Below are 15,788 nucleotides of genomic sequence, written 5' to 3' on the forward strand. Positions count from 1 at the left end.
TCTAAAATTTTGCTTTATCAATTCACTACTTCATTCACAAGTATCTGCCAGATTAAAAGATCAAGAATAAAGGCCTATATTATTTAATTAATAATTTTCCCTATCTGCAAGATTGGTGTCAGATGATGCAATGATGGTGCATGATGCGTCTTATCACACCAATCTTGCAGGTAGGGAAATTATTAATTAAATAATATAAGGCCTTTATAGGCTTCCCAACTCAATCAATGTGCAACACAAATAATATTGTCAAAAAAAAACAAACACCATGATAGTTTAGAAAAAAAACAATATATAAAATGGTGAACCAAATGGGATAATTAAAAACCCAAATGGTACTCCTCTCACCCAGACCCAAATGTCTAGGGAAAAGCCTGCAAGAAATACTTTTCTATATTTTCATGACATGCCTTTGTATGAATTCATTTTTGACAACCGGATGTATTTCATCTCACATCTACAATTCCCAGACCAATAAAGGAATCTGTACTGAGATTCAGGTATCAGAAATTATTTAACACCTTTCTGCTGTTTGTTGGCACTCCGTTAAATTCAAGACACTACACTCCATGTACCCAAGCTAACAGAGCAATGGAAATAGCTGATTACCACCCTAAATAAAGGAAAAATCCTTGCTTTTGGGAGAATGGCTTAGTCTTTCCTTCACTAGTGTCTTTTCCCTTTCCTTGCTTGCAGGGAGAACAGCTGATTCAAGAAAATCTGGCTCCACAGACGGCTGACCGTGTTTTTGCAGAAGAGAGTGGATTGGAAGCAGCCCATGTGCAGGAGAATTATATCAGTGTGAATTCTCTGAATAGGAGTCAGGGGGTCTACCCCCTTCTGTCCAGATTAGACCTGTTAAACTCTCAAACTCCCAAGACCATCCAGTTCAAATCTAACAGGAACTTCTAGCTTATTCCTAAATAGATGTGGCATTAATTATTCTTGCTTTTTCACTATACTTAGACTAGTAAAGCATTTAGTCATGTCTTCATCCTGCCTGTAAGAAAAGGAGCTTTTGGGGTAGGGACCCCATTTATGTCAGAACTGAGTGGGCAAGCAGTTCTTTTAACCTCTTTCTAAACTCTACTAGTCTATAGTTGGGTGATTGATGCAGAAGGGACAAAATATGAGGGCCTTGGCAGATTTATCTACGGTATTTGGCCGTATATGACCAAATGAAATTAAAAAGGAAACATTCTCTGGGTTTTAAAATGTGGGTTCAATTGGTTTTAAATCACCAACTGGATTCAAATTTTGCACTAGATTTTAAAACTTTTACAGTAATCTCTGTATTTGGCATTGTCAGAATTTGCAGAAGGAATTTTTCTGCACAGGTTTGTAGGAAAACCAAGTCCATATTAGAAATTGTAATTAGTCGGTATATTATTGTTACAACAATAGAGCAAAGATTCAAATATTCAAGTGATAATTCTGAAAGCTGGCTAAAGATCTGTATAATGATTAGCATATTAAATGGTCTGATTTAAATATAATTTTCTGATAATGTAGTCACAGTAGATTATGATCATGGTAAAATGTCAACATTCCTATAATAAATATGAGGATTTATATGTATCATAGACACTAAAAATTAAAAAAAATCAGTCAGTAGATAAGGATAATATGTACAACCATTAACAAAATATGTTGCCTTCTGAGGCTCCTGCCAGATATTCAGATGACAAAGTACATGCAACTATTATTTTCACACACGCACACAGGATTGCAATCCACTGCCTTAGATGCATCCTTGACTATTAAATGTCTTCTCCTTGTCCAGTTATCTTACAAATGTCCTGAAATAGAAGTGCAAGTATTTTTTAATGTTCAGGCAATGCATCTATCCACTATATGCTAAGCATTGCTAATCTTTAACCTGCCAAGAGTTCAGAAGCAAAGTGAGGCTAGACTAAGTTAATACTTGGTTAACCTGGAATTCTAGAGTGTGGGCTAGACTAGGAAATTGAAAAAGCACCCAAGAAAAAACACTTTCATGCATTGTATAGATTTGCTATTTGTCCTGACCCAGTGAAGCCCCATTTAGTCCTGCTTGGATAGATCCTTTGTCATTTATGTAAACTGATATGACAAACCCAAAGGCATTTAGTAAAGAAACTAGATTCAATAATGCCACATTATTCCATCTCTGCTATACTGTAGTTGTTCTTGTGATGCATCAAGACAATCTCCTCAAGCCAGCGAAGCAGTAATTCCTAAAAACCTTTTCCTGTGTGACTCTTGTTGGTTGATACAGTCATCTGCATTTTCATTGTGACTTCTTGCATTACTGCAGCAATATTGTGCTTCTACTGATTATGTATCATGCAACTTGAAAAAATGGCAACATTTTTCAGGGAAGAACGTTGTTTTGTACTTTTTCTCCTCACACAAAGAAAGCTCAAAAGATTATGGAGCCTCTAGGTGTTAATAAAGGTCACTATTTTGGCGGGAAGATGAATGCACTATGGTTTTCAGACAAACACTCGTCCATCACTTCCATCTCCTTGTGTGAGAAACTTTCTTGTTCATAGACAGTGAGAGAGACAGCTACTTCAGAATAGGTTTACCGTACATACAGTACTTTTTGCTTTATTAAATAAATAAGGTGACAATGATGCCAATCTAACAAATGTCAGTCATCTTTCAGTATTATAGAAGTGTTAGCAAACCACATGATCTGAATTAACAATTAGTAATCTGTATCCTTGTGAAGTACGAATGAATTCTTGATTCTTTGACAAATTGGAAATACAGTACTTGCTATTACCCTGTTTCTCCAACAATACGGCCTCCCCCAATAGGAAGTCCCAGCATGTTTTATAGGCATGAAATGAAATTAAGCCCCTCCCCCCCCCAAATTAAGGCCTATATTAAAACATGCGAAATGGGGGGGAATGGTGGGGGGGGCTTGCCGTTAGGAAGTACTCTTATTGCACACCCGGATATGGTGCTGCCTGCGTTGACCCCGATACGAAGTGCCCCAACACCGAGGTCAACATCCAAGCCATCGCCGCCCGCCCGAAGATGCAAGGGCGGGAATTAAGTCACCCCCGAAAAGACGATCTAGCCATTTTTTCGGGGCTCAAAAAAAATAAGACCCGGCCTTATTATATGAGAAACACGGTAGAACAAAGTATTTATACTTGACAGGAGTTGTACAGTCGTGTTGACTATATATTTTAACCAAAATACGGGCATAGTAAAAGGCCAGACTATGTAAGATAATGTTTAACATCTAATCAACCAAATTTCAAGTGAGGGGGCATAAGCTGTGGGTTGAGGGATGGAAGAAAGGGAACATTATGAGGACATGTCCTAGACCTAGAAGAATAGTTATCAATGCATCTTTACTATGGATTCTTAATGTTATAGGTTGTCCAGAGTCACTCTGTTTAATAAATAATAGATAAATAAATCTTCAAGCTGATTAAGATGACATGGGGACAACTGTTTGGATGTTTTAATTTTACCTACACTAAGCAATTACAAGTCCATTACAAATCCAAGTACAGAAGGGAGTCTCTGCTGGTCTGTGACCATAATAAAGATTGATTGATTGATACAGAAGGAGTTCTATTTAAATTGAGAAAAATTAAAATAAAAGCTATTATTGATAAAGTAAACACAATTTAGAATTTGGATCCAAAATACGTTTACATTCTTAATTATGGCTGGCTGGTACAGAAATAAGTGCCTGGAGTATTTATGGAGAATCCTGTGTAGGCCAAAGAAATATTGTTAAATCTACAATTTCACAATTAAGGTTTTAATCTATTAAAATGTGTTTCTTCCCTAATAGGCTTCCCTAATTGAATAATTCTTGTATGTTTAAAATTGCAAGTTCCATTACACTAGCTTCCATAAGAGCTCCTTAACTTTTAGAGAGGAGAAAATAGGTTTCCAGTTTAAAAAAAAAAAAAAACATTGACTCCCACTTTTTAAAGCAGTTAGCACTTGTCTTCATTTAGAGAACTCTGCATTTTTTTAAGCATTCTCTTATATAAGGGAAACTGCCATAAAGCTATTTATAAATACCTGTATTAAAAACCCAGATCAAGAAAAAAGTCATAATTTTTACCCCAGTGAGGCTTCTATAGACAAAGCTGGTCTATCAATGCTTATTCTAAATCTTAAGTTTTGCTTTCTGGTTCGTCTGCATAAGCCTGCAGAAGAATGCTGGTGCCCAGGGTTGCAGTAGAGGAGGGAGAGAAATATTACAAACACTGGATTTCTGTAAGACAAGAAAAAATGAATTACAGTAGAACCTCTGGTCACAACCATAATTTGTTCTATAACTTTGGTCGCAACCCGATTTAGTCATGACCCAAACCTAATTTTGGAAATTTGGCACTTACAAAAAAAATGGTGTGGAAGGGGAAATTGGCCACATGGGGGAGGAATTGTGAATTTTTTGGTTGGAACATGATTTGGTCACGGTCAGAAGCGTTCGTGACCAGAGGTTCTGCTGTATCATAAAAAATAGCTTACTACGTTTTATGGTTGTCAGAGACTTTTATAGCAAATTGTAATGATACCAAAATTATAACCATCATGCAATTATGTCATTGTACCCATCTCACTTTTATGGAGTTGTATGGTACATTAGCACAACATTTGCATAGTAATGCTGTTATAGTCATTTCATCATTTCCCTCTTGCCTTCAGTTGCAATTAATAGATAATCCTCAAGAGAAATTGCTCTGCCACTTTCCTGAAAAGCCAACAGCACTAAAAACAGGAAGAGCTGGGTTCTAGGCTTCCTCAGCCACAGAGGTTCCATGGGGGATTTGGGGTCATCCTTTCCTTCTTGACCCAACCTATTTCAAGGAAGGGGGGGAGCGGAGGACAAAATGGAGTACTGTGTGCTTGATCAGCAGGATAAATAAGGATACAGTAAGGTTTTTTTAAAGGGTCATATTGCCTACATTCATATATTCAATTGTCATGATCTATTAAATACGCATGGTTGGGTGTGCCAGGGTTAACACTGGTTTCTGCCTCTCCAGAACATATTACTAATGTGCTTGCTTTTACATTTCTTGTCTAAAGTTCTCAATCATACAAGCATATGCAGATCCATTCTTACTTATCAAGTTTATATGCCACTTTGTATCATAAACCTGACTCTACTCCATGTCCATTTTAATCCAGTAACTAGCACCATGTTTCTCAATTCCCAGAATTCCCCTGGCAGCATGTTGGCTCAGGAATTCTGGGAGTTGGAGGACACATCTTGAAAGCGGCCAAGGTTGAAAAATAGAACTAGAATATGGTAGAAAATAAACTCCCAAATAAGCAAGAGGTGATAGAACAATACAGTATAGCAGGGGTCTCCAACCTTGGCAACTTTAAGACTTGTGGACTTCAACTCCCAGAACTCCTCAGCCAGCAAAGCTGAGGAATTCTGGGAGTTGAAGTCCACAAGTCTTAAAGTTGTCAAGGTTGGAGACCCCTGCAGTATAGTTCCTGACAATTATGGCTAGATCTCCAATTCACTGCAGCTATGACTGCGATTTTTCTCCTTGGGTTCCAGGCAATTCTCCCCCTTAGGGTATCAACACCGCCCCTTCTCTGTCCCTGTGGGGAGCAGGGTCGAAAAGGCTTCGGGGCCGGATTCCCCTTTGGCGATGCTTTCCTTGCTTCCAAAGCGCCCAAAGGCACCGATGCGTCCGGGCTTTGGCAGCGCGCATCTGAACTCCGCAGGACTCCCGCGGAGGCGCCGTACTAGCGCCGGTGAAAATCCCGACGGTTGCACCCCGGAAGAGGCGTCCGAGGGACCTGCCCCTCGGTTCGGGCGGCGCAAGTCAGCGGGAAGCTGCGGGCCGAGAGCGCAGTCTCCGAGAAAAGGCGAGGGCCGCGCAGAGCGGAATGCCGGGCGCCTGAGGTAGACGCAAGCGCGCATTTACCCCGGAGACGTCAGGCGCGCTCGGGAGGTGCTACCGTTGCCCTCCTTACTCTCCGTTCCCGGGAAGGTCGCCATGGCCGTGGCCGCCGCCGCCTCGCTGGAAGACAGCCTGGAGGCCCGCCACCCAGCCTCCAAACGTAAGCGGCTTCCCGGACTGCCTCTTCGGCGCGCCCTTTGGCCCAGCGGCCGGAGAGCTTTTCAAACGCAGCCCGCTTCTGCGGAGGAGCCAGGGCCTCGACACCCCTCTTCCCACCGAAGCCAGGGATTGGAGGCGTCTCTTCCCCGCAGGAAACGCCGGCTAGGCCCTAGCAAGGCCAAGCCCCAATTTTCTCTTGAGCCTTTCCTCGCGTTCCCCTAACCACGGCACCTATGCCCGGCGGACAGCCTGTCTCATCTCCGCATCCCGTGACGTTGATTTGTCGCCTCTCAAGTCCACCCCTTTGGCTTCCTTGGTTGTGCGTTGTTTTTTTCCACCCACCCCTCCAAGAGCCAACACCACCCTGATGCAAATGGTGCAAATTCTAAGGCGCTTGCTGTCTGTGTTGTGGCCAGTTCACGGATGGGAACTGCTTCCATCTAGTGGCCACTTTAGGCTGATTGAGTAAACCCTTCCTGGGCATCCTCCACCATCGCCACCAGGATACTCAGCTGAGGAACGAGAAAGCTTGGCTCTCCCAAATTAGGCTGCTGTTGGAGCCACCAGCTTCTTATCCATTGGTACAGATTCCAACGGATAGTTAGAACTGCAAAAAAAAAGCAATTGCAAACAGCCTGCCTACCATAGAAGTCCTGTATATTGTGTAGGAAAGGGAGGGTTGAGAAAATATCTACACACCCCTCACATCCTGGGCATAATTTGTTTCAACTTCTCCCCTCAGGCAGCCATTATAGGGCATTGCATGCCAAAACATCTAGATACAAGGACAGTTTTATCTCCTGATATCACTGCTAACACCTAATTCTCACAGTATTGTTTTATGTCTAAGTATATTTACCCATGTTGTGTGGCTTAGTATTATCCTTTTCATCTCTACTACCCACTCTTATTTGTATTGTTTATTCTGTTGCTTTGCATTTACGTTGAGAACTTCTGCACCAGAGAAAATTCTTGCGTGTAATCACACGGCCAAATAAAGTATTCTATTCTATTCCTATTCTATAATCTGCTGATTAGTCCTGGTTTTAGGAAAGGAAGAACAACTAGTGTGACCTAGTGGTTGAATGTGGATTAGGACCAGAGAAACCCCATAGCTTTGCTTATCATGCCCTGCAAATCTAAATCAAGTCACTTGATAGGCAAGATGAGCCAAGGCTATAGATGCAAAAGTGGGATTGACAGTGGCTATAACAAATGTTTTGCTGGTGTTCTTTTCAGCTTGTTCAGGGATGGGTAAAGACTACTTAATCTAAAATTCATAACAATTTAGTAAAGCAAGTTGCTCATGAGCTAGGATTTCAAGGATGTCTTCATTTTTTTTTTCATTTTAGAGACCATTCTCCAATATTGTTAGACAATTAGTGAGCCATTTGTATGTGTAGTATGGCCTTTGATGCCAAAAAGCTCTTGGAGGCTGGCATGAGGAATGATGTGAGCAAACATTTGATGCATGACCCATCTTACGTTCTTGATTTTTTGTTTTGCAGTTCCTTTTGCAGGTTGGTAGGTTTCATCTTCCCAAGTCCTGATTTTTGGGCAGCAGGAGTTTCAGAACATCCATCGGTGTTAAAAGAACTTTGACTTCTGTTGAGTTGGGAATCTTTTTATGTAGCACTAGTGCAAAGTCACTGAACATCACCAATACCAAGAGATTACTGATAGATTTTTAAGCACTTAAGTCAGACCTTACACACCCAGTGGAACCTTTCCTGTAGTTAGCCAAATGACAATAGGCATGAGAAGTCTCCTCTGAGATAATCTTCAGTGGAATGGAAGATGAAGCCTCAAACTTTTCTTCTGTAGCTCTTTAGAGAGGCCAGCTGGATTATTGGGGATTCTTAGCAACGTTCAGATTTGTTTATCAAACTTGTATAGTCACCCATCTCACTAATGTGATTTTGAGCATTATACAATAAAACAATCAAATCTTATTAAACAGTTAACAATAAATATAAATAAGTTCCCAAGAGAATGCACCAAAATATCATACAAATATGGTCACTTAATGGGGTCTCCTTTATCATGAGATCCCTAAGCCTGCTGAAATAAACCATGTCTTAAAAGAGATTTTGAAAAGGACAAAAAGGTTGCGACTAATCTCACCTTGGGGGGAATGATCCCAAAGGGCAGGAGTTTCATCGCGTAAAATAAAAGTATTTAGCCAACAGGGCCTGAAACATTGCCTCTCCTGTTGGACAGTTGAAAAAATAGTCAATAAAATGAGTCAGATTATGCTCCCAGTAAAAATGCCACAGCTTGTGAGACAAGATGTTACGTTGATACAAGGCATGTTTGACCATGATTAGATGCAAATGGATAGAGACTCTGAATCATTTACATTGCTCATCTCTTCTGGAAGTTTATGTATTTAGGATATAGCTCTTCAAGAAGTGAATTACAGTTTTTGCATCTGTTTACTCCCAATATTTATTTGTTAGATTGTTCTCAGCGTAACCTTATATGGGCTTTTGAGACTTCATCCTTCCAATGATTTCCAAAATTAATAACCACTCTTGTGCAGAAGAGTTCCTCTTAAAGAACAGGATTTTGAGACTGCTACTAACCAATCATCTTTTTGGCTGACGATTTTTATGTCACAAAATGTCTTATAAAATTTGCCAAATTTCAATTCCATGGGAATTATGGAATTCTATAATTCCACGGGAAGCATGCATTCTATAAATTACCCCATTTGAGATATCTTGGTTTAAAAAATATTGCCTTACATTGCATTGTTTCACCCATTTAAAAGTAGCACATAAACAGGAGAATTTTAGTATAGGTTGATTTACAATTTCTCATTTAGCAACCACTTAGTACTACAATGGACCTCACCCACCCCCCAAAAAGTATGACTACATGGTCATATAACTACATTTATGGCCATTTGCAGCATCTGATGATCATGTGACCACAATTTATGATGTTTTTTATGAGAACCAACATTTACTATAGGTTTTCAACAAAAACACCCTGTGAACTATTGGTTCACTTAACAATCACAAGCTTCACTTTATGATTGCTGAAAAAAAGTCCAGAAATTGGATCAGAAAGGATGAGAAATTCTCCCCAGTGATTGGGGAAGGGGGAGGAGTTGTTGAGTGCAAGCATGCCTTATCCTCTTGCAGACCCAGAAGATTCCATAATCGCCCAAACACTGAACATCTCACAAAATGGCCCAAGCGTAGCCTAATGGAGGATTTATTAGAAGAGAATTCTAGGAGATGATAAATTCAATTTTATAACTCTAAGTAGAGACTGGATTAGCATCTCTCTTGCACTGAGCAGTAATTTCACCATATTTTATTTATTTATTAGATTTTTATCCCGCTTTTATTATGTTTATAACTCAAGGCAGAGAACATTCTGCTTCCTGCTTCATCCTATTTTCCCCATGTTTTGATTAAGATTTGTTTTTTTAATAATATAGAATTTACTTGAAATAACAGTAATGCAATTATGACAAATGTTTTTAATAGAATAGAATTCTTTATTGGCCAAGTGTGATTGGACACACAAGGAATTTGTCTTTGATGCATATATCAGTGTACATAAAAGATATAAGTGATAAATCATGATCATAGTTATCAATACTTTCATCATGAATCATAAGATACAACACTTAGTGATAGTCATAGAATACTAAATAAGCAATTAAAATCATACTGTGAAACTAAATAACAATATAAATAACAAAGATACAAACAATATAGTCATAAGTGGGAGGAGATAGGTAATAGGAAGGATGAGAATAATAATAGTAATACAGTCTTAGTAAATAGTTTGACAGTGTTGTGGGAATTAGTTGTTTAGTAGAGTGATGGCATGCAGGAAAAACTCCTTGTGTCTAGCTGTTCTGGTGTGCGATGCTCTAGAATAGTGCTGAAACGGAACACGTGCATGTACACACTGGAAATCAGAAGAGCAGTTCTCCGGCATGCACATGCATGGGAGCGCCGGAAACTGGAAGCTTAGCTTCCCAGTGCATGCATGCACGCCAGCAACCTGGTCTTCCGTTTCTCATGCGCATGCACACATGAAGAGCAGCTGGCCAGTGTGCACATGTGTGTTGGGGAGCTGTTCTTGGTTTCCGGCGCTCCCGAGCACCAGCTGGAACCTGGAAGAGCAGCGGAGATGGTTTTGCGCGTCACTTCTGGCATGCGTGGCATAGGTTCACCATCATGGCTCTGTAATGTTTTGAGGGTAGAAGTCGAAACAATTTATGTCCAGGATGTGAGGGGTCTGTAGATATTTTCACAGCCCCCTTTTTTTGACTAGTGCAGCACACAGGAAGGCAGGTTGCTAGCCATTGTTTTTTTCTGCAGTTCTAATTATCCATTGAAGTCTTAGGGGCTGAAAAACATTTGGTTCTAAAAGATTTTACTTAATACAGTGGTGCAACTGTCTTTGTTGGCTTGTTCTGGTAGTCTTCATTTGTGTTGGAAAAAAAAAGCCTTATAGATAAAAGCATTGACAATGGGATGCTTTCTTCAAGAGCTTCACTGGTGCCTTCCTCTTTTCTGCACCCAGTGAAATTTAGTTCTGCACATTTTAGATCTAAAATTAATTTTGTCTGTTGCTGCATTCTTACTCTCGTGCTCTGATTTTTGCTAGTAAAATGTTTTGTAGTGTTTTAATGTATTATTTTAAGCTTAAGAACATTTTTGTTAGGGAGCAAATATGGTAAATGAAATAAGATCTTTCAAGTATTGGTAACAGTAAGATGAAGACATTATATATATATAATTAAGAGTTCTCATTCTCAGGACTTTCTGATGCTGAAAACATTAAGGTTGTTTGTAATGCTAAAATATAAATCTTTTCTTTTATACTTCTGATTAGAAGAACCTATTGTGGAAACTGCAGAAGAAGCCACAGAGCCAGCAGAAGCTGATATTAATGAACTTTGTACGGAAATGTTCAATAAAATGGCGATCTACCTAACGGGTGAACTAACTGGTGAGTTAATATTAAATTTAAATTTAACATAGAGTGTGACTCTTTGTAAATTTTTCTAAGTGTCAAAAAGTACTGAGAATTTACTTTTTTTTAAAAAGGAAATGTCAAATGGAATCAGAACATGACTAATCAATTACATGATCAGCCAACCCACCTTTTCCCCACTGCGTCCCCAAAAGAGTGATGTCTACTAATAGTTTAGCCTCACTCACTTTTGGCAGGCTTCTAATTGTGGCCCAGTCTAGACAGGAAACTCTGCATTTATCAACTTAATTCTTTCCTCTCTTAAGAAAAACTTTCATCTAAGTGTTTCTGATGAAAGTAAAAGCCAGAAACAACACTGATGATTTTAGGATTCATATTCCATAATCAGCCTGAGAGAGTTATTGACATATTATGAACAACATTGAAACTAAAACTGTGGTTATATTTTATAAAAGGGAAGTGTCAATTCCTTTTGATTCAGTCTGATAGGTGAAGTCAGCCACCGTGATTTGAGTTTAGCATTTCGTGAAGCCAGCCATTTGTTGCTTATTCAATAAATAAGGGCGCCTATTGTAGCCCATCGCAAAATAGTCAGCAAATGAATTTAATAAATAAGTAATAAATAAATCTTAGTTAAAACAAGGTCTGGCATAATGCAGAAACCCATTTCCGCCTCTTTATTTTTTAGCAACTAGTGAAGATTACAAACTCCTGGAAAACATGAACAAACTAACTAGTTTGAAGTATCTGGAAATGAAAGACATTGCTATAAACATAAGTCGGAATTTGAAAGACTTAAATCAGAAATGTAAGTAGAAACAAACTTTAATTATGGTCAAACAAAGTGTGTTTTCATGCTTACTTGCATTTTGGAATTATGTTAAAATACATCCAAGAAAGAATTGAATATGAAAAATGTGCAAGAAATAAAAAGTAGTTCTTTAGCCAGCCTTTCCCACATGAATGTGTTAATCTACAATCAGGCAATTGATCAGTTTCTAAACACACCCAAAGAAAGCTTGAGGAAGGCTCCAGCAAATCCAACAGCAGAAGAGGCAACACATATTTTAAAATAAAACAGGGAGAACACTTATGTGTTTTTAAGATTCAATATTCATAGTGGTATGTATTACTCATAGGAAAAGAGGAATACCTTATCATGCATGCAACTTTTTTAGTCTCCAGTGCCCAGGATAAGATGGCAGGCCACGGCGAGATCCAGCAAACCATTGTCCATTAAGACTGGGCAGTAGTTTGATCCAGTAAAAGGCACCTTACTGTCAAGTAGCAGGGTTTTTTTTTTTTTAAAAAAAAAAAACCAGTAAGTTCTTATATTTTTTTCCTCCCCTTTTCATTTTTCCCAAGATGCTGCACTTCAACCATACCTGGAACAAATCAATCAGATTGAAGAGCAAGTTGCAGTTTTGGAACAGGCTGCCTACAAGCTGGATGCATATTCCAAGAAACTCGGTAGCTATTCCAAGAAACCCTTACTAGAACAGTGGTGTTAAAGTTTTTATTTTATCCTTTTCCCAAGCAAGGCCTGGGAATATAATATAATTTTTATAAATATCCTATATGACTAAAATGCTCATTCCTATAATCAAAACAGGGTAAAACTTTTTCAACTTCTAATGAGAATAATTTAAAGAATGTGCCCAAAATCCAGGGCCCAAGATGCCCTTTTCTTCTGTTATGGATTACTAGAGATCAAAAGACTGTTCTCTTTTTTGAAACTATTTCTCATCTATTCATTTATGGCCAAAAGCATTGCGTATTTAACTATGGTTTATTAATGATTTATTGATCTATGATATTTTTTGGTTCCATTCATACGAATTGCTAAGACAGTGGGATTTGATACAAAGCTCCACACCAATCTTTTGTTGACTTGGATGGTGACCATGCTATCTGGTCACTTTGTGTTCCACTACTGATTTGAAGTATTGGAAGACAAAGGAACATGATCCAATCAGTACACAATTTCTTTGCTTTTCTCCTTTATATTATTATATTTATATATTATTTTCATAAATACATTTTCTAGTATTTCAAGCTCCCGATTAATCAGTTCAGATCTTATATATTTGTATGTTTGTATTGTCATCACTCCCAGTTTCTCTCCCCTCCTCAATTATTAGTTATAATGACAGGATATGGCTGTGGTTCCACTCTTAACCAAGGGCATCCAGGTAGTTGCAGCTGCTAGTTTTAGTTTTTTTTTTACACCTGCCTTCCAAGGACAATTCTGTTTTGTACATAACTCTGAAAAGTAACTGTCAATACATAGGAGAAAGGAAGTTTTCGGCATATTCAAAAACTGAAAATTTAAGTTTCAGAAGGAGTTTTAAACAAACAACAAATAGCACATGGCACCTGATCCTCTCATTTTTTCCCTCTGTCTCAAGAAATTTAATTTTACAGTAAAGAATTGGAAAATTTTAGATAACCAAAGAAATTTTGGATACATTTCTTCAAAAGCAGTATTGGTGGTCTTTGAAAGCAAGATTTTACAACTTTTTTCTGATCTTTTAGCAAATTCCATGGTCATTAAGCAAATCCATTGTCCATAATGGGTGGTTTTTGCCAAAAACCAATGTTTCTGGGCAAAAAAGCCCTAAATCACAAGCCATTGTCACTGCAGGATACTGTAAATAGTCATAAGTGCCCGCCAGCTGCCAAGCACCAAAAATTTAATCATGTGATGGGGGGGATTAGAACTTTGAATTTGGGTCACAAGTGGCCTTGGGAAGGTCTGCCATAACTCTGAATAGTTGCTAAGCAACCTGTCGTAAGTCAAGGATAACATGTACTCCTAACTCTTTTAAGAAATGAAGTCCATTTTAAGAATAAATTTGTAGTTTGACATAAGTTGCTTTGCATGTACACTGAGAGCTTCTGCACTGGAAACAAATTCCTTGTATATCTAATCATAGTTGGCCAAATAAAGTATTCTATTCTGTTCTGTTGATTAAATGAAGAAATTACATTGCTTGCTATCAAGGTTTTGTTGTGCTTTCTTCTTAAACATGACTATGCTACTAGATTTATAACTAAAATGAAACGAAATGTTTATATTAAGACTATGTTTTCTGTCCTTTACAGAAGCAAAGTACAAAAAATTGGAAAAGCGATGAAAGAAGAGCCTTAATCTGCTTCTAGAATACATGACTTTTTTTTAGGAAGCTAAATCCAAGATTTCTGCTATTGAATTTCTGAAACAGAATTTATGCCTCAGCGATGCATTTGGACTAAAATAATCAAAGAACGTTCAAAAGTAGCCGAGACTACACAAGTCTATGAATTAACTACTTTTGTTATTGTAGAATGTATTCCTTTTTACTTTTTTGATATTCATTTTACTGAGAAATCACTCTTAACTGCTTCAATTCTGCCCATGATTTTTTATAGTTTGTTATGAAGCAAGAAATTGGTCACTTCTGCACTCTATAAATCCTTTCACTTGTAAATCAAGATTTGTTGTCTCCTGATTGCCACTAAAACACCACTGCTTTACTAAAACATATTTTCTGGCCTTGTTTATATTTTTAGTTTTGCTGAATAAATCCAGGAAAGATCTGACTTCATCCAGAAAGAGTTTGAATCACATGAGGTTTAACTATTAGACCTAATTTAGCATGAGTGTAATACAAGAACTCTAATATGCTATCAGCACTTACTTGCATGGGTTGAAGACAAATGTAAAAATTCCATATAATTATAAACAGTTTATTGATTTCAGTAGGACAGATTAATTGCTAGAATGTCAGCTGCTATTAAAAAAAAACCTAACTAAAAATATATAAAGATACTCCCCAAAATGAAAGTGGTTGAAAACATGGGTGAGATAGTCATATCCTTTCCACTATTTACAATTTTAGCTGCTTTAAGGCAGTTAAAAATTTCAAAGTGAATGTTGCTGGTTGAGGGCGTTCCTATGAAAGTGAAAGAAATGTTAAATGTTTGTATGGTTCAATAGCTAATATTGGCATGTTAGCTATAATGTTGAGATTACAACTTCAATATTTTCGGTAGTAATAAATGTTTTTCCTGTGAGGTAATCAGCCATGTCATCCACTCTAGTTTCAAAGAAGTATCTTCACAACAGTTATAACTTATAATGCATGGGAAGCACTACAGTAATTTGTAAACAGCCACATGCCAAATATATTCAGCACCAGGACCGGCTCTAAGGGAGCAAGAAGCCATTTCAGGATGGAAGAGAAGAAAAAAAATGGCAACCAGGCTTCTTGCTACCCCTGCATAAATCAGAAAGAGCAGGTGTGGGAATGACTTCCAGGCTACTGCCAAGTTTCCTGGCCCCATTAAAATTCTTAACCTAGTTTATGGATGTTATAATTCCAGAGGCGATCACGTGCCTCCCCACCTACAATACCGGTAGTATTAAGGCAGAAAGAAGGCCGTTTTTGCCCTGGTTTAAAAGGGGGCTGGGGCGGACATTGGATTCAGAGGTTAATCTGAAAGAAGAGCGCGAAGAAAGGAGAATGCCCGGTTGCTAGGCAGACGATCCCTGGAGCGCAGGGAAGGAAGGAAGCCTCCGGGCGGAAGGATCAGGAGCGGAGAGAGCCTGGAGAATTCCTTCTTTTCAAGCAACAACCGGGATTACCTGCTTGAGGCCCTCTGCGGAACCCCCCCCCCCCCCCTCGGCGCCAACCTGAGGAAGCCTTTCTTGATCCTCCGCCCTCTCCCTCACTGAAGGAAGGCGGCTTTGGTGGAATCCGGCTGCGGAGCCCCAGACCCGACGGCGAAGGGAATCCC

At 38.7% G+C, this 15,788-nt stretch overlaps 2 protein-coding genes and 2 long non-coding RNA genes across 5 annotated transcripts in view; 2 read left to right on the forward strand and 2 right to left on the reverse strand.

Moving 5' to 3' along the window:
- Nucleotides 1-2,102, forward strand: part of PKD2L1 (polycystin 2 like 1, transient receptor potential cation channel) — a 34,342-nt gene extending 32,240 nt beyond the window's left edge. Inside the window, exon 15 of the mRNA XM_026672775.2 lies at nucleotides 697-2,102. Coding sequence (XP_026528560.1) covers nucleotides 697-912 — 216 coding nt within the window. The 3' untranslated portion in view covers nucleotides 913-2,102. The remainder of the gene's footprint in view (nucleotides 1-696) is intronic.
- Nucleotides 2,103-2,561: 459 nt separating this feature from the next.
- On the reverse strand, nucleotides 2,562-3,485 carry LOC148130813 (uncharacterized). Its single transcript, XR_015749333.1, has 2 exons — nucleotides 3,124-3,485; nucleotides 2,562-2,763 (listed from the first exon to the last, which is right to left on the reverse strand). It is a non-coding gene; the product is annotated as an uncharacterized LOC148130813 (long non-coding RNA).
- A 1,977-nt stretch (nucleotides 3,486-5,462) lies between these two features.
- Nucleotides 5,463-14,479, forward strand: BLOC1S2 (biogenesis of lysosomal organelles complex 1 subunit 2). Of its 2 annotated transcripts, none has more exons than XM_026672785.2 (5): nucleotides 5,463-6,045; nucleotides 10,908-11,024; nucleotides 11,698-11,817; nucleotides 12,375-12,479; nucleotides 14,115-14,479. In XM_026672785.2, the coding sequence occupies exons 1-5, from the start codon at nucleotides 5,982-5,984 to the stop codon at nucleotides 14,144-14,146; spliced, it is 438 nt and encodes a 145-aa protein (XP_026528570.1). In that variant the 5' UTR covers nucleotides 5,463-5,981; the 3' UTR covers nucleotides 14,147-14,479. The 2 variants fall into 2 exon arrangements, with proteins under 2 accessions (XP_026528570.1, XP_026528572.1); XM_026672787.2 differs by having other exon boundaries at nucleotides 5,760-6,045; nucleotides 10,911-11,024.
- LOC148130814 (uncharacterized) lies at nucleotides 11,722-15,779 on the reverse strand. The gene is made up of 2 exons (XR_015749334.1): nucleotides 15,685-15,779; nucleotides 11,722-12,286 (listed from the first exon to the last, which is right to left on the reverse strand). It is a non-coding gene; the product is annotated as an uncharacterized LOC148130814 (long non-coding RNA).
- Between the last annotated feature and the right edge of the window lie 9 nt (nucleotides 15,780-15,788).

Source organism: Notechis scutatus, chromosome 4, assembly GCF_049901735.1.
Source record: "Notechis scutatus isolate UNSWTSFEM ecotype Mainland chromosome 4, rNotScu1.2, whole genome shotgun sequence".
NCBI lineage: Eukaryota > Metazoa > Chordata > Lepidosauria > Squamata > Elapidae > Notechis > Notechis scutatus.

Coding starts and splice junctions, on each gene's coding strand:
- BLOC1S2 (XM_026672785.2), top strand. CDS start 5,982: ATGGCCGTGGCCGCCGCCGCCTCGCTGGAAGACAGCCTGGAGGCCCGC. Junction 11,818..12,374: donor GAAAGACTTAAATCAGAAAT/GTAAGTAGAAAC, acceptor ATTTTTCCCAAG/ATGCTGCACTTCAACCATAC. Junction 12,480..14,114: donor TGCATATTCCAAGAAACTCG/GTAGCTATTCCA, acceptor TGTCCTTTACAG/AAGCAAAGTACAAAAAATTG.